This window comes from Manacus vitellinus, unplaced genomic scaffold (assembly GCF_001715985.3).
Source record: "Manacus vitellinus isolate BGI_N305 unplaced genomic scaffold, ASM171598v3 scaffold_5_pilon, whole genome shotgun sequence".
In the NCBI taxonomy this organism is placed as follows: domain Eukaryota; kingdom Metazoa; phylum Chordata; class Aves; order Passeriformes; family Pipridae; genus Manacus; species Manacus vitellinus.
The window spans coordinates 33,009,375-33,030,688 of NW_021940682.1; the positions used below are offsets into that span (position 1 = coordinate 33,009,375).

Here is a 21,314-nt window from a genome sequence, read left to right on the forward strand (position 1 = left end):
TCTGGTGGTGCCCTGGGGGTGTTCATCAGCTAGCGACAGTGGCTGCGTTTTCACAGCGGGAAAGCAGGGCTGGTGAGGTCAAGGAGGATGAGTCTGTATTCCTGTGGGGAGTTTGGTAGGAGCATTAAGGGTTTTTTGAGCTTTTATGGATAAAATGGGTGTGGGTTTGTGACTGTATTGTTTAAAATACCTGGAAAGCTGGAACAAGCCCAGAAGAGTTCCAGTGCTAGCTTTCAGTGTGCACTTGTTTTAGGACCCTCAGATAGCAGGTCTAACTGACCTCTACTAATAACTTTCACATTTCAAAACTAGAAAATTGCAGCTAAATACTCATGAATCCCTGCATGCTTCTGTTGGAACAGAATTGGTAAGTTACAATCCTGGCTTTTGCTTTACTTCTTTTACGCTTTTAGAAACACTGACCTGGTTTACTCTTTACAAAATAATGACTCACTGAAATGTCTGCATCACCAGAAACTAATCCCACCTCCGCGTGCTCTTCGTTTTCCAGATGATGAACCTGTAACATCTGTTTTACAGGAAGACTTTCTTACTTCCTCATGCCCATAGGTGCAAAATGGTTTCTCTTGGGAGCATGGGTGCAGGTGACCATGTTCAGCATGTGGTTTGACTGAGGTGACTGATTGATTCCTGACTTGTGCCAGCAGACAAGAGAGGTCCTGTTGGACTAGAGACCTCACTTAGCTTGTGGGAGCGAGAGTACAATAAAATCCCCGTGGCAGATGTCAACGTGATAGGATTTGAGCAGGCACTGTTTTTGTGCAGCAGGGAATCTTCATCAGAAGCACAGGGAAACTTCAGCTTGAACTAAAATCCAGGCTTATCTTAGGGAATACATGTGGGATTCAGACATGCAACAAGAGAAGAGAGCCAGCACCTTTTCAGATTTTTTGCTTGTCTCATCCTGTGCAAAGAATAGTCTGCTGTATGTTAATTTTAAAGTTGTTTAGAACTCTACTGGGATTTTAAACGAGTATTGTTGTGGTGTGCTTGTGATGTTGCTTCCTTTGTCTGCCTATTGCCATATAGCTGGCCAGCTCTATAGGAGACCTGTCTGTGGAGTGCCTTTTAATGTTTAGATCTAGCAGTGATTAGAATACACTAATGCCCAGTGGGTATATGTGTCATTTTTTAACAGCTGCCGAGCTTTCTCCCTGCTGCTCCAATTAACACATTCAGTACACACTTGCCGGTGAGTGGGCTGTGTGCGCGGATTAAACCACTTTGCTATTTATTCATTCAGCTTATGTGATGCCAGAAATGAATTGGCATGTTTTCTCTTCTTAAAACAAATGAAATCAAATGGACTGCTGAGCCTGTGCCCAGGTAAATATGAGGGCAGTATTTAACTGGCAAGTAGAAATCTATTTTACTTTGAGATATGGTTCAGTCCATTGACTAACATCTATCTCCGCCTCCCGGCCCCTCTTCAAATGATGGAGACACAGGATAGGGAGCTCTCAGTGCTGGGTTTCCCCTTGCTGGCAGGCAGGTCTCTTCAACTTTGTCCTCTGCTGTTTAATAACATCTTGAAATCCTGAAATTCTCCTTTTTCTTCAACGTTTTCCTCCTTTATTTATTTTCATGTTGAAATATTCTAGTCAGTCGATTTGATAAAGTGTGTTTCTGTTTGTCCCTTTCTCTTTTAAAGGGAAAACAATATGCTTCCTAGTCAGAGCTGAGATAAGGGAGGGGTTGTTTAATGGTACTGGAGCGGCTAGTGGGAGGCTGCAGCTTTGCTTTGGTGCTTGTGGTTAATTCATGCTGGACAGCTCTTTGTGAAACAGAGGGCAAAGGGGGCTGCTGGCTGGGGCTGCTGAGGAAGGAGATGGAGCGCTTCTTGGGCTTTGTCAAGCAGATAAGAAGATCGAGGAGAAGAAAAGGCAAAAAGTACCGGCCAGAGGAGGATTACCATGAGGGCTATGAGGATGTCTACTATTATGCCTCAGAACATTTTCGAAGTAAGTATTTCACATAACCTCATTTTCCTTTGGCTGTGATAAATGTTATGCTTTTAAGATGTTTAAACTCCAAAAATGCAAACAATATCCCTCCCTTGCTAGAACCTGAGCCCCATGTATGTATTAGAAGTCAGTTCCCGTGAGGGCTTTATCTGGCTGTGCTGCTGCTGAACAATACAAAGCAGCTAAAGTGGCACAGAAGCTCTCAAAGTGAGCGGGGTCTGTCTGCAGACTCTGGTGAGGTTTCAGGTGCAGTCTGACTGCTGGAAACCTTTTGTTAAAACACTGTGTGTTGAGAAGTGGGTAGGGTGGTGGTAGCCTTTGTAGAGTGCCTTTGGAAAGCTGCATGGATATTTTTAAAGCATTACGGAGGCAGCAAGCACTCATTTGTAAGTTGGAGTTGATGATTAATGTTTAGTATTGAGGGAGAGTCAGTTTTCTGAGCCTCTGCTGTGACTTGGTCTTTACAGTAGCGAGTGACTCAAGTGGGCTGGTTCCTCGCTCCAGGTCCAGGACTGCTCGTGGAGAATTATGGGGGGGGGTTTGTTTGCTGGCACTCACGTGATGGCAGCAGCAGCAGCTCAACCCAAAACCAAAATAAACCACCTGCTCAGAAGTCCATTTGCGAACTGTGCACTGAACCTTGCAACTTCTTAGTGTTTGTCCCCTGTGCTTGTCAGGCTTCAGAGCTGCTGGTCTGCCATGGCTTTCTGGAAGAAGGGATGTGCTCAGAGGTGCCCACAGGGACAGGTGGGAGGGAGGGAAGCCATGCTCAACCCCTGCCTGGGGTCTTGTACAGTGCTGTGAGGATGAGGTGGTGGCAGTAGAGCCAGTCATGCACAGAAATTGCCTTTTTAAAAGGTTTCTGCTGTTCTGGCTGCCGGTTTGGGACCTTTGCAGTGAAGCTGTGCCTTGTTGAGATGCTAAAGTTTGATGCACTCTTTTTGTTGTTCTGTGCATGTGAGTGACTGTCAGTATCTTTTTGCTTCATTTCCCCCTTGCTGAAATAAATCATAAGAACCTTACATTTGTTTTAAGATAAAGCGATAGATGTGATTGTGCCTTACAGCACCAGAGAACTGCTATCCTGTGGAAAATTAGGAAGCAAGAGTTTTTCTTACTGGCTTTCTCTCAGTGCACCATGCTTGCTTATGTCCAAAGTGAACTCATGTAGGGTGCTTAGTTGTTTACTGGTTTTCTCCTCAATACAATTTTGTTCTCTTTCCATTTTAAAGAAAATTTATCATGCTGATAGTATTTAAATTATATAAATTATCTATGCTGTTATGATGGAGTTCTTGCAAGAAAACAACCTCTTTTGGGGGCAGTGCAGTCATGAAAGGTAACATAGTGACATAAAATATGCCATAAAAGAACTAAGAATTTTAATTTGTTTAGCACTGAAAAATGTGAAAATTAAATATGTTAGTGAAAGCACATAACTTTGTCTTCTTTAATAAGTAAATCAAAAGTACACGTCAAACCCATATGTCAAAATATTTCCCTAGCTGATTGTTGTTTGAAGGTCTTTTAAAGAAGAAAGCAAAATCCCTCAAAAAACTGTCAAATGTTATAAGGATTTCTTGAATGATGATTAATAAATTATTAACTCTTAACTTAATGTAAGGCACCAAGATTGAGCCAAATATCTAATAGGTTTTTCCTTTTACTCTACTTAGGAAATAAAAGGATAGCGTACACTTCAGCCTGTGGAGGTCATAAGTATTTCAGACTGGATGAAATGTGTGTCACATTTTGAAGTGGTATTTACAACAGTGTTCAGGTACTCAGATTGAATGATCAAAATAGTGCACAGTCCTATGGAGTTGGATGCACAAGAAGTTCGCCACTTCTCACAGTTACTTAAACCAAACATGTCCCAGGAGATTAGAGCCATGTAGTCTTTATAGGGTTACCATCTCAAACACAATTATTCCTCAAGTGCTTTTGTCTGGTCTTTCCATGTGCTCTATGTGTCAGTGTTTTGGTTGGATAGGTGTGGTACATAGCTACTTAAAACAATGTGCAAAATCTGTAAAGATGCTGCTGGTGCTACTATAAATGCTGTCTTCAAATTGAATTTCACGTAATTGGGACAATGAAATGGTCCATATTTAATTTAATTATGGTCTGGTGTTATACTGTTTACAGTGCAAATTTAGAGTAATTGCAGAGCTTTTAATAGCCATTCCTTCTGCAGTTGTATACTTAGAAGAATGTGTGCTTTAGAAAATGATTGCATTTATTGGTATGATTTTCAGAATATCAGAGCTAATGAAATCAAAGACCTATTGTTCATTCAGCTGAACGGAGTTGGATCTTTTTTAGATTTAGTTTCCTCTCTAGATTGTTAGGCATCCCTCCTCTGTCGTCATTTATGAGATATATATCCAATTAACCAGTACATTTGAAGATTGTCTGAGACAATCACTTTATGAGCTTGTTACTCTTTTCTCTTCCCCCATTCGTAATATTGCTTAGAGCGTTGTACAGAGGCAGAATTAATGGAAAAATGCAGAAACTGCATTAGAATAACCGTAAGATCAAACAGAAAGAAAACAAAGTTAAAAACAAAATAGGCCTCTGGGATTCACAGGAAAAAGGTGACTTCAGTTTGTCCTCAGCCCAGCTGTGCCTGGATATTGGGATATTGTAGCTCCTGCTGTTAGGTATACTGTCCTTATTCCCCTGAAGCTTTGTCATAGAAGAGCACATTAGCTGTGATATTGGGACACAACTGGATGAAGGGAAGGCGCAGTTGTGTCTCAGTCTCCCTGGGTAAAAAAAAGAGACCCCAGCTCTTAAATCAGATGTATTTTTTTATTGGATGTTTCATCCATTTGCGTTCAGTTACATGCATAACCTTGTTTTGACATGCGACACCAGCTCTCCCATCTTTCTGAGGAGTCTGTGCTATATAATGCTAGAATAACTTCAGTAATAATTTTGGTACACAAGCACATATTGACATTAGTAGTCCAGGCATCGTACTCGTTTCAGTGAGACTTTGCAGTGTGAACATGATGGGTGATGAAATTGCTACCCAACCCACTCAGACAAGTTGGTACTTACTGCATAAAACGCTTTAAAAAGCATCATATTTAACTTGAGCAGCATTACAGCACTGCCATTCAACCTGTTCCTTATAACGATGCTTTGTATGAAAAAGGCCCTTGCTGTATTATTACAATGACTGTTTGCTAACCATCAGAAATGCTGTGTAGCAGAGTTTCCTGGAATGCTCCCAAAAATGACATATGTCCTTTTATTGAAGTTAGGGTGTTGTGCCAAGACCTTTGAGTTTCAGCCTAGTCTTGAGCGGGAGTGTAGTTTTGGGACCCAGCCTGATTTGGTCACCTCTGACCAAAACAAACGCTTCTTCCCACACACTAAAATGGTTTCAGCAGTGAGTCTTTATTTTGCAAAACACTTGGAAGGATTTGAGTTTCTTCTAGCTGATTTTGGAACCTCACAGGTTGCATAAAACATGGTTGTCACGATCTGCCCATGCAAGTTTAGAGGGCATTGCTGTGAACGATTCTTGTTAAATTTTGTCTTATTTATGTTACTTCTTGTGTCTGTCATCCATCTGCTGAAAGATCCTCTGTTTTCACTGGTAGTTCTTCTTCTTCTGTTGTTCCTCTCAACAGAATTCACAGCAGAGTTCGTTGGCATAAAGATTTTATTTTCTGTGTTGATACAATGACAATATTAAAGAATGATCCCAAAAAGTAGTGTTTAAAGAATTCTGCTAGGAAACATCCACTAACCTGAAAGGTCCTATGAGTTTAACCTTGACCTTAAAATGTTCCATTTAGTCACGCAGAGTCCCATAAATAACTTTCTTCTACCCTTTGTCAAGGCCTGGTATATATTGTTTAACAAGAACATTCATATGTTAGACAAAGTAGTCTGCCATAGGGCATCTGCAGTGAATTCATTTATTGTTTTCTTCTGTGATGCTATTTATTAATTATTCCACAGTTCTTGTGTGGGAATCATCTGGTTCCTCAGTTTTAGGACAGTCAATGTCTTTGAATTTGCCCTCTAAATGTGATGATCTTTCCCTTCTTTCCATTAATTGTCCCTTCTCCCTCCTTATGTCATCCCTGGAAAGTGAAGCTAAGGTATGTGACTCCTAGCCTCTAGCAAATAAGGTTAAAAAGGAAAACAGTGAAGTTTCTTATATAACTCAGAGTTGCAAATGTCCTTTTTGTTGACTGACATCTGGGAATGATTAGTTAAAATTAATATTGAATATATGATATGCTGGTTGGGATGCTGTCAGAAGAGAAACTTCACTTGGGCATTATTCTCCAACACGACTTGATGTTATGGTGCAGAAATCCCACAGCTGCGAAAATCTTTGTAACAAATGCCTTTGCATTTCATACCCTAGGTGGTTTTAAAGCTGTATTAAATATATAAGACAAAGTACCAAGGGAAGTGATACGCCTGTGGTTTCTTAACACTGTGGTCAGTAGCAACATCACTCTTGTCAAGATTTTCTCCATTTTGTAAATTGGTACAAATAGTTCTTGTTTGCAGCAGTCTCATAGATTTGATTGGAGTTGCAGAAGAGTTAATGATTTTATGAGTAATGTGGTGACAAGGGCATTGAATATCTCTAGTTCAGGTTGCAGAGATGTTAATTGATCTTAAGGGTGAGGAATGCAGGATCACCACTTTTTATTTTACAGAGTGTGTGTTGCTAATCTGCAGTTTAACTGGATACATGTGTCTGTGGGAGTTGTTCTCCACCTATTACAGATCTTGTCATGTCAGTACAGTAAAATTTCAACTTCCATTGAAACTAAAGGTAATATATTTGTTGCAGCATAGGAAAAAAAAAGGCTTGATAACCTGAGTAGAGAATATGGCAGGCTTTGAAAGCACAAGGAAAATAATATTTTAAAAAATAACTAAAATTTATTAAAACTTCTTATATCCTTCACCTTAATGACTGTTTTGTGATTGTTGAACTCTGGTGACTTTCAATAGTTTACAGTTCTTGAATATTTCTGTCTTTAATAAGTTACTTTTTTCCTGAGGTCTGGATAGCCCCAACACCATGAGTTCAGCAGGAACTGGATGCCATTCCCGTGTCCAGACAGACACTGTCATCACTGGGCTACTGTCCAGTGTCAGTTTGCAAACCAGGCACAGTGATAAAGGCAGCTACAGTATTTGAGCTTTACTGCTGGAACAGGCAATATCAGCTTTCCCATTCAGGTTTTCTGAATGAAACAAAAGTGGCAGAAAGTGATGTTGTCTCTGCATCCACTGCTAAGACTTCCCATGTGCAAGTGCCAATTGCAGTATTTTCCATTTTGGATAAAATTCAGGCAGTCGTTAGATAAAGGTGTTGTACCCTCAAGATGTTTTTATTGCTTTTTCATCTTCAACACATGAAGATGTTAGAAACTTTTAGAAAATTGTGGATTTTTTTAGAACATCTAGTGCAGTCTGGTATTTCATGTCAATCCTCCTCTTGCAGAGAATTGTTTGATTTCTGATGAGATATGTATGTGTTTTGAGGAGATCCCATTTGTCTACCATCTTGCTCATCATGGTTGCTAGTGAACGTATTCTTTCTAGAGGAACCCCAGTGGGGGAGAAGAATTGCATATCATTCTCATTTTATAGGCAAGCAACCTAGTAGGAGTAGGTTATAATAAGGAGAAAGTTAGCAGCTCTTCAGCATCCCATGAAATTATTCAGGTCTTCCAAGCCCATAAAAATATGCATGTATTAAAATCTTATTTTACTCCTTTTCTGGTTTATATTGGTTAAAGCATATAAGTCTTGGGATAAGGTTTGTGTTTTTATGTGCTTAATCTATTTGAATAGTGGCTTTAGCTGCATTATGTTGTTTATATAAATTCAAAGATAATTAAATCAGTGTTGTTACTTGTGCTGCAGTAGTGTGATATCCAGCCACAGGGCCTGAGGAACCTAAACCCGAGGCTGTGGGGTTCCCTGCAGGACTGGAGCAATGCATTTCTTCTTGCTAGGCAGGTGTCTGCTGGTATTGGTGAAACACTTTCATTATACATGAAATAGGCCACAGAAATGTTCCTTTTTTCCCTCATAAAATGGTGGCGCAACAATCAGTTTTAAGTTTGTTACCAGTAGGATTGCTTTTTTGAATGACCCTTGGTGGCTCTTCTACAAGTGGCCCTTTACCTCAGAGCAGCACAGAGCATGGATGGTAAAGCATTGCTTTGGAGTTACTTGAATGCTCACTTTTGGTGTGGTGCTGATGTGGCAGAGGCTGTACCAAATCCTGCTGCAGTGTTGTGCCTGGCCTTCCCACCACCATTCCTGTTAGGGCTTATCCCTCCTTTCCCTCACTTGAGAGCTTGAATTTGCAGATGTCCAGCACAAGTTGCTGTAGCATGCCAGGGGAGGTATACAAAAATTTCATTGGCCTCGTAAGTAACAAACGTGGATAGAGCCTTCCTAAATCTTCGTTCGCGAAGCCCAGCCATGATGATGGTGATGATGACAAAAATTTCATAATCCTAACTAGTCTGAAAATCTAGCCATAAGGCATCTCAGGCTGCAACCTTTCAATTGTTGCATACCTTTGATGATAATCTCCATGTACTCTTGTTCACCTATAAATGAGGTTAACGGTACCTCTCTTTCATAGGTATGCTATGAAAATAAATAAGTGTTTGGTAAGCTATCAAATGCTATAGTGATAAACACCATAGAACTACTCAGGGAGAAATTAATGTCTGTCCAGAGAGAAAAGCTTGAACAGTGGGTGGGAATTAAGGCTTGGAATTACACTTTGAGCTGTGAGGGGAGAATAGGTCTTAAATAATTTATCAGGTAGAAATTAAAATAATTTCTTTTGGGCATTAAATAAAACAAAATCTCATGGAAAAAGTAGAAGATCAGGTAATTCAAAGATTGTGTTGTAATGCGAAAGGAGGTCAAAGTGAGGAATTCTTAAATCTGGCAGTTGCAACTTGAAGTTTGTTTTTTTAATGTTTTGTGTGTGTGCATGTGCATGTGCATGTAGTAGAGAGCATGGAGCCAGCAGTTCCTTGGGGTTTAGCATAACGTGGAAATTCCATAACAGCCTCCTGTAAAGGAACAACATTCTCTTTGAAGTTAAGGTGGCAGAAGTAAATTTTGGTGAATGGCCACAGGATCTGATGATACATTGTGTATGTAGTACGGTCCCTGTGCTGACACTGAGGAAGCACTGTGGGACAGAGGTGGGGCAGAGAAGGGAGGAACCGGCTTTATTTTTTGGCTGTCTCTGGGCACTTTGAACAGATGACAAGAGACACTTAGGTGGATGATCTTTGGAAAGATAACCAAGGGAAGAGCAAAAGTGTGGAAGGCAGAAAGGAGAAAGAGAGATTTAAGACAGTTCTGGGGGAAATACTGTTTGAATGAAACTGCGAAAAAGAAAGTGAAATCAAAAGTACACGGATATCATGGGAAGTATTATCTCAGTAAATTGTGTTTTCAGGTCTGTTCACAAATGCTTCCTTTGGATGTGTTTAACAAGCTCTGTGGCTGCCCAGGTCTATTTTATTTTGATCACACTGTCCCTCTCCCAGAAGGGTAAAACTCCTCGCTCTACAATACACCTTCTCACTATTCTTTAATAGAGATGCTGGTAGCATCTCTTTTAAAATAGAAAATAAAGAATTCACAATGAATTACAAATAAATGCAGTAAAAAATGAATGGTATGCAAACGTATTTTAAATACAGAGAGATATTAGCTTTTTACCCTTGCTTTCTGCAGGTTGGAGTAAGAAATAATTTAAAGCCATTTGTAGAAACCCAGTTAAGTTCTGTAGTCAACAAGAGATGAGTCACAGCAGGAGCTGCAGGCTGCGGTGCCAGCTGTATTAGCACCAAATCCTTGGCAGTCGAAAGGGACGTGTGCCACACTGTCTGATAGCGATGTTGCATCTGACAGCCTAGTTTAGGGGAAACAAAAAGACACCTATGAGGGAAAGTTGGGAGAGAGCCTGGACCTATGGCAGAGCACTGCCAGCAGCAACAGCAATGCTCAGGTCAATTGTTAGCAAATCTAAATACATCTGCTGGCGTTTACAGTTTGGAAAGCAGGAATGTGGATTTTCCATTGCATAGTAGGAGAATTTCATGTGGCTTGTCATGAAAATGCTACATTCCCTTTCATTGCTAAAAGGAGAAAGGAATGACTTCTGACATGGAGAAACCAAAGCTGTTCAGTCTGGTGGTTATAGCTGCCCATCAATAATTAAATAGAGTGCAATGTAACTGACCTCTCTGAAATCTCTATGAATTTAAGGACATTTTGGTAATCTCTGAAATACTCCCTCTGTAACTTGACCCATATTTCACCTGGGCTTCACAGATTTGTGGAGGAGTTATGCAGGCATCCCCAGCACTTCTAAATCTGTTGACGTTCACTTCTGCCTATGTTTTTCGTGGTATACACTAAACATCTCACAAAAATAAAAGTGTACTTATGAATGTGATGGGTTTTGATAACATTTATCTGCTCTCCCAATTGTTGCGTGTCTTTGCTGGCTTCTTCCGGCAGGGAATACCCAGCCCTGCACTACGGGAGGGGAAGGAGAGGTTTGTCTGCTAGGAAGAGCATGACCATCCCTTTAAAATGCCGCTGCTCCCAAGCCTGTCACAAGGGATGGAGAATGCACTGAACACTATTGTTTTGTAACTGGTACTTGATTTGTGTGCTGCAGTTCAGTGTTTGTGGTTTTTTCTTGGGTGGAGAGAAAATAGTGCTCCTTTCTAGTTTCTTCCCCCCCCCCCCTTACTACTTCTTTGAACACAGGCTCTTATAATGAATCTGAATGACTGTGGATTTTATAGGGCAGATTGTGTCATGCAAATTGTTTCCACAGACTGAGCAAAACTGTTGAAGGCTGTTCTAGTTACAGCCTGGAGTTTGTGGTCCTTTGTGTTGTAGAGATAATTGAGGTTTTTACAGCCACATGTCCACTCACAATAGGTTGTTTTATTTCTTTTAGATAATGACAGAAGTTTATTAGCTGTTGGTTTAAGTCTCTTTCAAAAATGTAGTGCCGGTGGCATAATTACTAAGGAGGTTACATCAGTGTGAGTAGAGAAGCAGGCCAAGGCAACACACCACTCCATTGGATGAAAACAGCTTTAATACGTGGAAAATGCTCAAATCCTCTAGCTTTCTCACAAAATTGTAATTAAAACAATTTTTAAAATTCTGTGGAAGCAATTGCTTGGAATGAGTTCTTACACAGCTTCAGTTTGTTTGCGTTCCATGCACTGGTAAATTGTCAGTGGATTTTCAGGTAAGGAAAATACAGTTTTGGTCAGTGATCTCTTATTTTGTGATGCAATATCTTTTAAGTCTTGATGACTTGGTAAGTATGTCTCATGTGATTAATTAATGGATGGTAAATAGCAACAGCTTTATGGCCTTAGTTTTATGTAAACTACACCAACTGATATAGGGACAGGTACAAATAAGGAGAAAAATTTAACATGATTTTGAGTAACCTACAGAAGTGATTAATAAACTGTTATGATCACTTCTGCTCATTTTAACTGCTTCTCTAAACAGTTAAAATTGTTCTTGTAGTTACTGGTAACCTTTTCTTGGTCATAAGTTACATTTTTTAAATGCACAGCTAAATTAAACTTAAAGAATCTGAAAAACCAGCAATATTTAAAAATCTGTAATTGTTTAATAGCTGAATTTTTCTGAGTTTTCCTTTTGATTACTCTACTGATTGAAAATGATCAGAGTTTCCCAGGAGATCACTGGATGGTTTATCTGTCTGTAGGCTTCTAAATTCAGCTTGTGGAATCTAGAAAACTTGTCCATTTTTGAACTCCAGTCTAATACAATAACAAGGACCATAGTGGTGTGGAGAGAGAGGTTAGGTGATGATGAGAGAACACACATTTTGGTTTTGCATTCAGTCCACTGTTTACTATGGCAATGCTTTTTTTTTTTTTAAATGTTTTCCCCATCCCCTTTCCCCTTTGCTGATGCATATATTCTTTAATTCTTCAGCTGGGCCTTGGGCTATTGAGTGACCCTGTTTTATTGATTTGGGGTTTGTTCCCAAAGAGGAGATTTCACATATTTTCTGAATTACCCTTTTCTCTCATGTATCCTGAAGTCCTTTAAAGTACTTGAAGAATACAATTATGGCACACATTACACCCTGAATGTGCAGTCTAATAAAGATTTTTCTTGCAGTTTTGTCATCAAATCAAATCATTATCGCAAAGGGGAGAAAGCCAACTGATTCCATCTGTAGTCATTTAAACCTCATGAGAGGAAGGGCTTTCTAGTTTTATTCAGACTAGAAAGGATGGATTCAGAGGTCTGTGTCTTACTAATACAAAGCAGAAAATACCTGCTCATGTTCTGCGATACGTGGCTTTCTTTTAAAAAGCACAGGTTACTTGTATTCTGGCTGCCAGCTGCTCTTTCTACTTACTTATTTATTTAAACAGACTAGTATATGCATCTCAGGAAGCAAGGGGATGGTTGGTTGTTAAATGTGACAGCACAGTGTAGAGCTCAAGACGAGTGTCCTGCCTTTAGGCTTGACCCAAGGCCACTGGGGATGCCTTAACTTAAGGCTAGGTCAAAAAAATGTGAATAGGAAGCTGTCTGGGGAAGAGGCAGAGGAAGTGAAGTTCAGATAACCTTTGCATCTGCAAATTCAGCTGTTTTAGTCAGAGATTGCGGTCTGGGGTTTTAATGTGTTTTTCTGTGCATCTTAAAATGCATAGGGAGATTTATTTGTTTGTTTATTTATAGCTGCTGCATGGAAAACAAAACTCTCAGAAATCTGTTGGGAGTAATTGCACTTTTTCTGCTCGGTGTTTATTTTATCAAGCAGATTTGTAGAGTTGACAATGTTTTTTTGTGAATTTTTGTATTGTCTCAGCTGTGCCTTGCTGTAGGCCAACGAAAGATTTGGACCTGCAAGTGCCAGGCATGCAAGTCCCTTAGTTGGCAGAGGTTAGATATAGCAGTCGGTAGTACCCAAAGGAAAATGGTATGCATGGGTAGAACCAAATAGTAGTTCTAAGAGTTTTTTCCAAATGTTTTTTGTTTGTATAGTGTTTCTGTATGCTGTACCCATTTCTGGCAGAGATAAAATATATATTGACTGAGAGATCAGCACCCCTGTATTGTTTCTTCTAAGATAATTTGTAAGCGTGGTGATTTTATTTCATTTTGGTTCTCAAGGAAATTGTTCAGACTTCGAAAACAAACACAGTTGATTAGTTCTACATTATTTCATTTCAGTGTGTTATTTAAAGCTGAAGAGGAAAACCTGGGTCTGAATGACCACTGTTGACAGGCACCACTAGCCTGGAGCACAGAATTCAATAATAATTGATTAATACAGTAAACTGCTGATTTCTTTCCTTTGGAAAAGCCAATTATTCTTACTAATGTCTTTTACACATGAGCCTTGACTTAAAATTTTAAATTGTAACCTGTAATAATAATATTTTAAACTATAATGCTTGCTTGGGAGCAGGGGGTGGGGAAGGAAGGAAGGAAGGAAAAGAAAGACAAAAAGTGAGAGCTATTTAACACTGACCCTAAAATGCAGTTCCACTGAAGCAAAAACTGAAGTAGATAGATGCATTGTAGTAAATATTAAATGCATTAAATTGCCTGTCAAGTACAGTGATTTTAAAATTTATTTTATTTTTATTCACTTGGAGTGGAAAATGGAGTGGAGTTTAGAAAAGACCTGGCTGCTGGTCTTTACTGTATGAAAACCAGTTTCTGTTACAGAATGCAAGCAAATTAATGTGTACTCCCTTTGGTATGGAGACCAGGAGGGATGCTGTAGTTGTAGACTGAATTTTGTACAGTAACTAAGCACATTTGTATGTGCACGTAGAAAATGCGTGTGTGGGTGGGTAAGTGACAGCTTGAAGTTTTTCGGTAGGGTGTAAAAGCTTGGAAGTGGCAAAATATGAACTGTGTGTTTATATTGATCTCTTTGCTTAGAGCAGCTCAGAGTTGTTTCTTCAGATGTGTGAAAAGAAGGACCTGAAGAACTTGCAACACAGCAAACTTCTAGAGGTGCAGTCACTGTAGAATAAATCATTTATGTCTGAACTTAGGGTTGCAGCAGGAGATCAAAGGTACAAAACTTTGGTCTCTGTGTCTGCAGCTAGACTTAAGTCTGATTCAGAACTGAACGACTGCCCTTGCTGTGTGAAGGTCCTGGTGGTGTTTGTGGGGCAGGGGGGGACAGGCATGGGCACTCCTTCCTCTGAACTTCTCCTGGGAGAGCAACTATTAGGGGAAAAAACACTTGACGTTGAAATTTTGACTCAGATATATGTATGTGTATATATATGCTTCAAGAATCATGACTTTTGATTTCTGAATGACTTTTTTGCTGTTCTGAACTTATTTCAAGAACAGCATGTAGAAAATCCCCTTATGCTGCTCCTTAAGTGTAGATAAGCTGTGTTTCCACACAGTGAGCCCGTTTGAATTGTGGAGGGGAAAAATTATTAACTTCCCTAACAGGCAAAGTTTCTATATCCTCAAGGGTTCAAACATCTTCAAAACCACTTCAAACATCTTTGGGTTTCTATCTGTAAATTATTTCCCCAGCTCTGTGTTTTTGCTTTAGGGAATAAGAAAATAAATATTTAATGGAAATGAAGGCATTCTTCTGTATTGGGTGTGCTGGGGACATTTCCCTCCCAGGCCTGTCCACAGACTGCCTGGCTATCCCCTGAGGGTCAGTACTTCTGTGCTGCTCAGGATCTGATGGACAGCATGTGGGGACCAGCAATTTCTTTTACTAATATTTACTAGTTGCTGATAAATTGTAAAGCAAATCTTATCCTGTCATTTCTTGAAGAACGATTGAAATGTAGGAGAAAATTTGTGGGTTTTTGTTTTTGTTGTCTTTTTCTTTTACTTCTTTGGTAGTCTGTATGCTTCTGCTGTTTACAGTGGGAACAGAGGTACTGGGTGAGGAGGTACCAGAGACAGGACAGAGTCCATGTCCATTTCATAGAATCACTAAGGTTGAAAAAGACCTCTGAGATCATTGAGTCCAATTGTTAACCTAACACTACCAAGCTCACCACTAAACCACATCCCCAAGGGCCACATCTAGATGGTTTTTTGAACACTTCCAGGGATGGCGATTCCACCCCTTCCCTGAGCAGCATGTTCCAATGCCTGACTACCCTTTCAATGAAGAAATATTTCCTAATATCCAATTTAAATCTAACCCATGCCCATCTCTGCTCATTAGCAGGCAAAAGTACTTTCTTTCTAAATATGCCTTAGCACCAAGTCAGGCCTTAGTCTACCTTCTCCTTGGGTAATCAGATACAGTCCTACTGAAGACAAAATACCTTATGATTTCTATATGAGCTTCGGTTTATCTTCACATGCTAATGAATTTGAAGGCTAAGAACAGTTTTGTCTACATAGGATTTTATGAAATGTGCAAATGGATGCAAATATGGGCTTTTTTTCCCCTCCCTCTGTGTATTGTTTTCTGTACAGAACAGCCTGTGTCAATATCAAGATTGTGTGTCTACTCTGGGAAAAGGGTTTGTGACTTTTGGATAACCTTTAACTGTAGGAGCCATTCAGAGATGGAGAGTTACAAAATTATTTTAAAATGTCAGTCAGTCTACAACTTGTTTTTCATGTATTCTAAGACTAAAACTGCCTAAAAATAATACATCAGTGTTTTTGTGTTGGAAACATTGTTTTCACTAAACCACCTGTTGGGCCACCACTATTGTAAAAAATTGAAGACTTCTTTTCACTTCCTCACTTTATTTAATTTGAAACCCATCTTATAAAATGTGAGGGAATGAGATTGTTTCTACCAAAATGAAACTGATTGGTCCACATACACTCTATAGTGAGACTGATGGACGGTATAAATTAAATACGAGGTTTAAAGCACTGCTGTAGCAGATGGGAACAGTCTTCAGCAGAAGGCCAGAGTTCCTTCTGCTATCTCAGGCACATCCTATCTTGATCTATTGAGGGACTATGTGGGGCCAAGACTTAGTCCTGTTGGGGCTTTTTTTCTAGCTTTACTCAATGCTTGAAGCTCAAGGTTCACCTGCATTGGTGTTAAGCTGATCTGTTGTGGTTCAGGTCATGTGGTTATTTTGGCTGGTGGGCCTCCCTGACTTTGCTCCCAAAGTGAAAGCTGAAGGTTGCATCCCAGCCCCAGTTCTCTCTCGACTCCTCTCATGAAAGTCAGGTGGGCACCAGTGATGCAACAGTTCCTGTTTTCAGCCTGTTTGGGCCAAATCATATCCTGCATTTAGTCATCTAATTGATACTTTGCTGCAAAGCATTTAAAATGTCTGTAGGAAAAATAAAGTTTTACTGAAAACTTAAAGACTTAAAAATTCAAAGAAGAAAACAAAAAATAGTTAATTCTTCTTGTCAACAAGATGTATTTACTCTTTGTTTACAGTCATAAAGTGCTCGTAGCTGTGAATTTTTTCTTGTCTAATTAATACTGGTTAGATATTGGCTGTTCGTATGACTTTTTTTTTCAGACCCACCTACTGAATTAAAGAAAACAAAAATACCTTGCAATATTTTTAGCTTAGATATATTTGGTGTTTTGTTACACTATCTTTTCCTGTACTGTCTGATTGCCTAGCCTGAATAATTTATTTTCCTCTGCATGTATTTGTCCCTGGGTAGAAATTTCGTCTCTGTGAGAGAGAAATATTTATTTATATATTTATATGTATGTAAAATATATAAAATTTGATTTGTCTTTCTGAACAGTCTTTATGCTTTTGACTTTGAAAATGGACATACTGAAGAAATGAAGTGTAGGCTCACTGACTGCAGAGATGCTATTTTTGAAAATTTAATGTCAGGCTATGTAGGGAATACCAAAAATATGTAAATCCATTGAGCAGGAAATGACTCCATCAGTATTGGGGAAACCAGATTGGGGGTGTGTGGGTCAGATGAAGTAGGTTTAGATGTCTTAAATAATTGTTTCCAAGCAACTAATGCCAACTGTTGAGAGTAAAGTTAATTTGCTAATGGGAATACTGGACCCTTTGAAAAGCCATTTCAAGCACCAAATCTGTTTTAGAGATTTAATAATTAATCAAAGTGACTACATTAAATGTCAGTGAGTATATCCATGTGTTGCTGCCGTACCTCTCTCTCAACGTGAGTTTCCAGGCTTTTCATGATTAACACAGTGAGATCTGTAATGTAATAGTAGTGCTGGTGCACTGGAAGGAAGGCAGAGTACCTCTTGAACGTTCTTACAGCAAATTGTTCAGCTTGGACTTTGTTACAAGCAGTGGTTATAAGGAGTGCTTTAGAGGGGTTAACCCACATTCACATCTTGGCTTGGAGATTGCTTTTCTTTTTTTCAGAATTGAACCCAAACATATAGGGCAGGAACTTCAGCTCCTGCTGTCACTCCCCTATGGCTTCCCTATGCTGCTTAATGGGATAGCAGATGTTGCAAGGAAGATACCAGGGTTGTGGAGAGCTGCATTTAGCATAGTGAGGTTGGCTGATAGAATTTGACTTGGTGGTTTCTGTCTATTTCTTGTGCATTAGTTGCAGATTTAAGTATTCATGCAGTGGTTCAAGGTGTGCTTGTGCTGTGAAGGGATGTTAAAATGATACAATGTCTCATTTTACACATATGCATGGATTATTCAAGGCGTCAGCCCAGGGTAGTGCAAGAAATTTGCAATAGCTACATGTGATACAAATAAACTGAAATTGCAACTTGTGGCATGTTTTTCCATGGTTCTGGTCATGGAAAAGCAGCAAATCTTTTGCACTAGAAGAGGTCTCTGTAGTTGTGAGCTGTTGGTGATAGGCCTGTACTGCAGTGCACTACTGTGTGTGGGTGTAAACATGCACACACTTGAGATATTTTAAGAAAAGCCTTTTGGCCTTCTGGGAAGAAAGAAATCACTCAGTTCCTAAAAATCCACTTACATGCAGAACAGTGTGCTGTCTAGAGTGGTTTGCAGTGCTCTCTAGAGCTGCATTGAATCACTGAACACTTATTCCAGTTTCTTCATAATAAATCTGTTTTTGAGAGAGGCACATGCTTGATGCATGTCACGTTAGTGGTGAATATTTGTGTAATGTAGTTGCCTTGTAGTCATGGGGTAAACAGGTCAGAAAGGACTCCAGAACATAAGATTTCGTAGTGGGCTTTCTGCAAACCCGTGGCTACCTGGTGCGTGGGCCACAGATGCTTGAGCAGAAGATGCTCTGGGCAGCAGGGGTGCCTTGTTGAGAGGATCTCTGTTGTAATGGGCTAAAGAGGGCTAGTAGAGCTCTCTGTCAGTAGACAACATTGTTTCCTGGGGGACTCAAATCACTCAACGTAAGCTGCCAGGTTGTATTCATTTATTATTTCCCATAGCTTCTCGTGTGAGAGATGGCGGTTGCATCGCACAGTTTGAAAAGTCTGGGGGGAAAAAGGCGAGGCCGCAGTTCTAAATGATTGAAATTACCAGAAGTCCAGCATAAAAGGGGACAGTAGCCTTGAAAAGGCAAATTATAAGGCAGTAGGATCTGTGGCGGCTATGATTGTTTTCAGAGCTACATTTTGATCTCTCAGAAGCTGTATTCTTCTTTAGAAACACCATTGCCCATAACCTTACATTAGTAGTGTACAGAAATGTTCACAACATAAACATGGATTCAACTTACTGGAAACATGGCCTGAATAAGAGGCCTTTGAAGTAGGTAAAAGATACTGCATTGGCTTCTGCAAAGAGCATAGTTAATCCAGGTAGTCAACATACTAAAGTAATTAAAGAATTCCTTTTACTGTACAGCTGCCCGTCTGCCGTTACCCCATGAGTTTTGTTCATAACGTTGTGATTCCAGGGCTTCACGGAGTTGCTAATTAAGTCTAATAAAGTTAGAGATTACATTGTATTTTTTACTGGACATAATTCAAATACAGAGGTGTTTTTTGTTTTGGCTGTAAAACTGAGCTCCCGCCTTTCCTCCTTCTGATGGAGCTCGTAATTGCTCTTCCATTCTACATGTACTCATCACCTGCTGGTAGATATGTATGGATCCACAACTGGGCTGCTACTGGCAAGCCAGTGGGCTTTGCCCAAGAGCCCCCTGGGTAAGGGGACAGCAGGGCGCAGCACCTGATTGGATGTATACTTCTGGTGAGCCATAGATTCAGCATCATTGTGCTAGTGGAACATGTGACAGGACTTCAACAGTATGCCTGTTGTGAAGAAATATTTTATGGCCCCAAAAATAAGGAGAATCAACAACTCTTTAAGCTAAAAAGACCTACCTCCAAACCAAAAGTTTGGAATTTGTATTTGGATGCAATGAAGTAACAGTTGTTTCCCTCGTATTTTCTGTGGTCTTAATGTTTGGCTCTTAGATACTCTGAGTCATAGTGATGGACACTGTAAGCAGATTTACAGAAATCAAAGCTTTTATTGGTAATGAGGAGATCTTGCTGGCTGGAATGGCAATTCTCAATGCTTCTTGAACACTAATTTAAATAAAGTTATCCAATAACAGAGTAAGAACCAGTAGTTTTTTTGTGTGTATATATCTCTAATTAAAAGCAAACTCTGGAGAAGTTTATTAAAATACAAACATGCAGAGGGTGATTGTAATGTCAGTGGGCAAGAGTTAATAGAGTGCAGTAACGGCAGTTGTGTGCTATAAAACCGTATTGTTTTATCACTGAAACTGTGCTGTCACTGTAGGCTTTGAAAGTGTTTTGTGACTATGGGAAGTGTTTTTCTGCTTTTGCTGGAAAATGCCTCAACTCTGGATGTAACAAGAAAGTACATTAAAAGAGGATGCAATTAAATATTGCAATATGACTAACAAACGTAAAAGGGAAATTACAGTGACTTTTCTTTGTCAAGTTTTACTCTGCCAGAATTTCCCATAAGTGCAAAGACCCCCCAAATATTTTCTTTTTGCTCTTCTGAAATTTGGGGATACCGTGCATGTTTGTACACATCTTCATGTTTTTATAATATTTTCAGAGTAGTAAAAAGTAAAGCAGGAATTGAAATATTGAAGATAATTTTTTCCCTATTTTTCATTAATAATATTTACTTTATATAGTTTTCTTTTATAACTACTTCATTAGTTGTCCTTGTTCTTGTCAACCTTTGCTGTAAAATTAGGAGAGAGTTAAAAATACTGTACAAATTGAGGAAGTTCCATCCAATACAGCAGATAGAGCAGGGTGAGCTTGGGTCTGTTTGCTCTCATTCATGCAGCTGTACACAGAGTTTCCCTCAAAGTCTGTCCATTTCTTGTTAGTTTTTCTTCTTACATATATAATTGTATGTATTGTAAATATCTAGGTATTATCTACACACACGTATATGAAATACATTAAGAAGCATTAATACGTAAAAAGGTAGAGTGTCCCTTTTCTCCCTTGAGGAGAGGGAGCAGGCGGAGCTGAAGCAGTGCCGGCTGCGTCCCTGGGCCCCAAGAAGCAGAGCCACGCGTGCCACTGAAGCGTGAAGCATCACGAAGGCATTGCTTGAGCCTTGACTGCCAGGCATGACAGTAGTTTTGCCCTGAGAACATGTCAGAGTGCCTTGAAAGACTCTTCTGTCAGGAAATCCTCTGAGATTAATTTCATTTCCTCAGAGCGTTTTTGCTTTCAGTCATCTTCGTCCCTGCTTCCCCAGTTTCAGATATGGGAACTGAGAGGGAAGATGAATGGCCAGAGCTGATTAAGCTACAGGAGAGCGTTTTGTTGATCAGTGGTCTTGGAAGAGCTTCCTCCCCACAGCGCATGGGAGCTGCCCCAGCTCCACGGGGTCATGTTTTGCATTTGCCAGGTCAAACTGTGCAGTAAATCTACAAACAAAAATAAATTCTCACCCCACTCGCATTTTCTACTGAGTGTAAAAAACGGACAGACATCCTTTTTGCCCTCATCTCCTTAAAGATCTTCTAAATGTTTACCTGATTTCATTCTGGATCCATTGAGTTGCAGTTTTGGAAACAGTCCAAATGGGAAAGATACTTCCAGAAGGTGTCATTCCCCTGTGCTGTGTGTTTCTGGAAGCATAGCTGCTGCTGCCCAAAACTGCTTTTATGGGGGAGGAACCTCTCCCCGTCCCCCCCAAGTAATTAGTGTGGACATGAGATGAATTATATACATACAATGTAGGTGTGTAAATATGAAACTGATTTTCAGTTTTCTGGACAGTTAAAATTGTTTTCCAAGTACTCCCCATAAAAGTTAAAAACTGTGCTACTGTCTTTGCTCTCTATATTTTACCTCAGTTGTATCTCAGTGCAGAT

The 21,314-nt window shown here is 39.7% G+C and overlaps 1 protein-coding gene across 7 annotated transcripts in view; it reads left to right on the forward strand.

Annotated features, from left to right (window-relative positions):
• Positions 1 to 1,707: 1,707 nt before the first annotated feature.
• The window catches only part of GRIP1 (glutamate receptor interacting protein 1), a 221,948-nt gene continuing 202,341 nt past the window's right edge, over positions 1,708 to 21,314 (forward strand). For all 7 annotated transcript variants that reach the window (XM_029963465.1, XM_008926521.2, XM_018080550.1 and 4 more), the window contains exon 1: positions 1,708 to 1,982. In XM_029963465.1, coding sequence (XP_029819325.1) covers positions 1,724 to 1,982 — 259 coding nt within the window. In that variant the 5' untranslated portion in view covers positions 1,708 to 1,723. The remainder of the gene's footprint in view (positions 1,983 to 21,314) is intronic.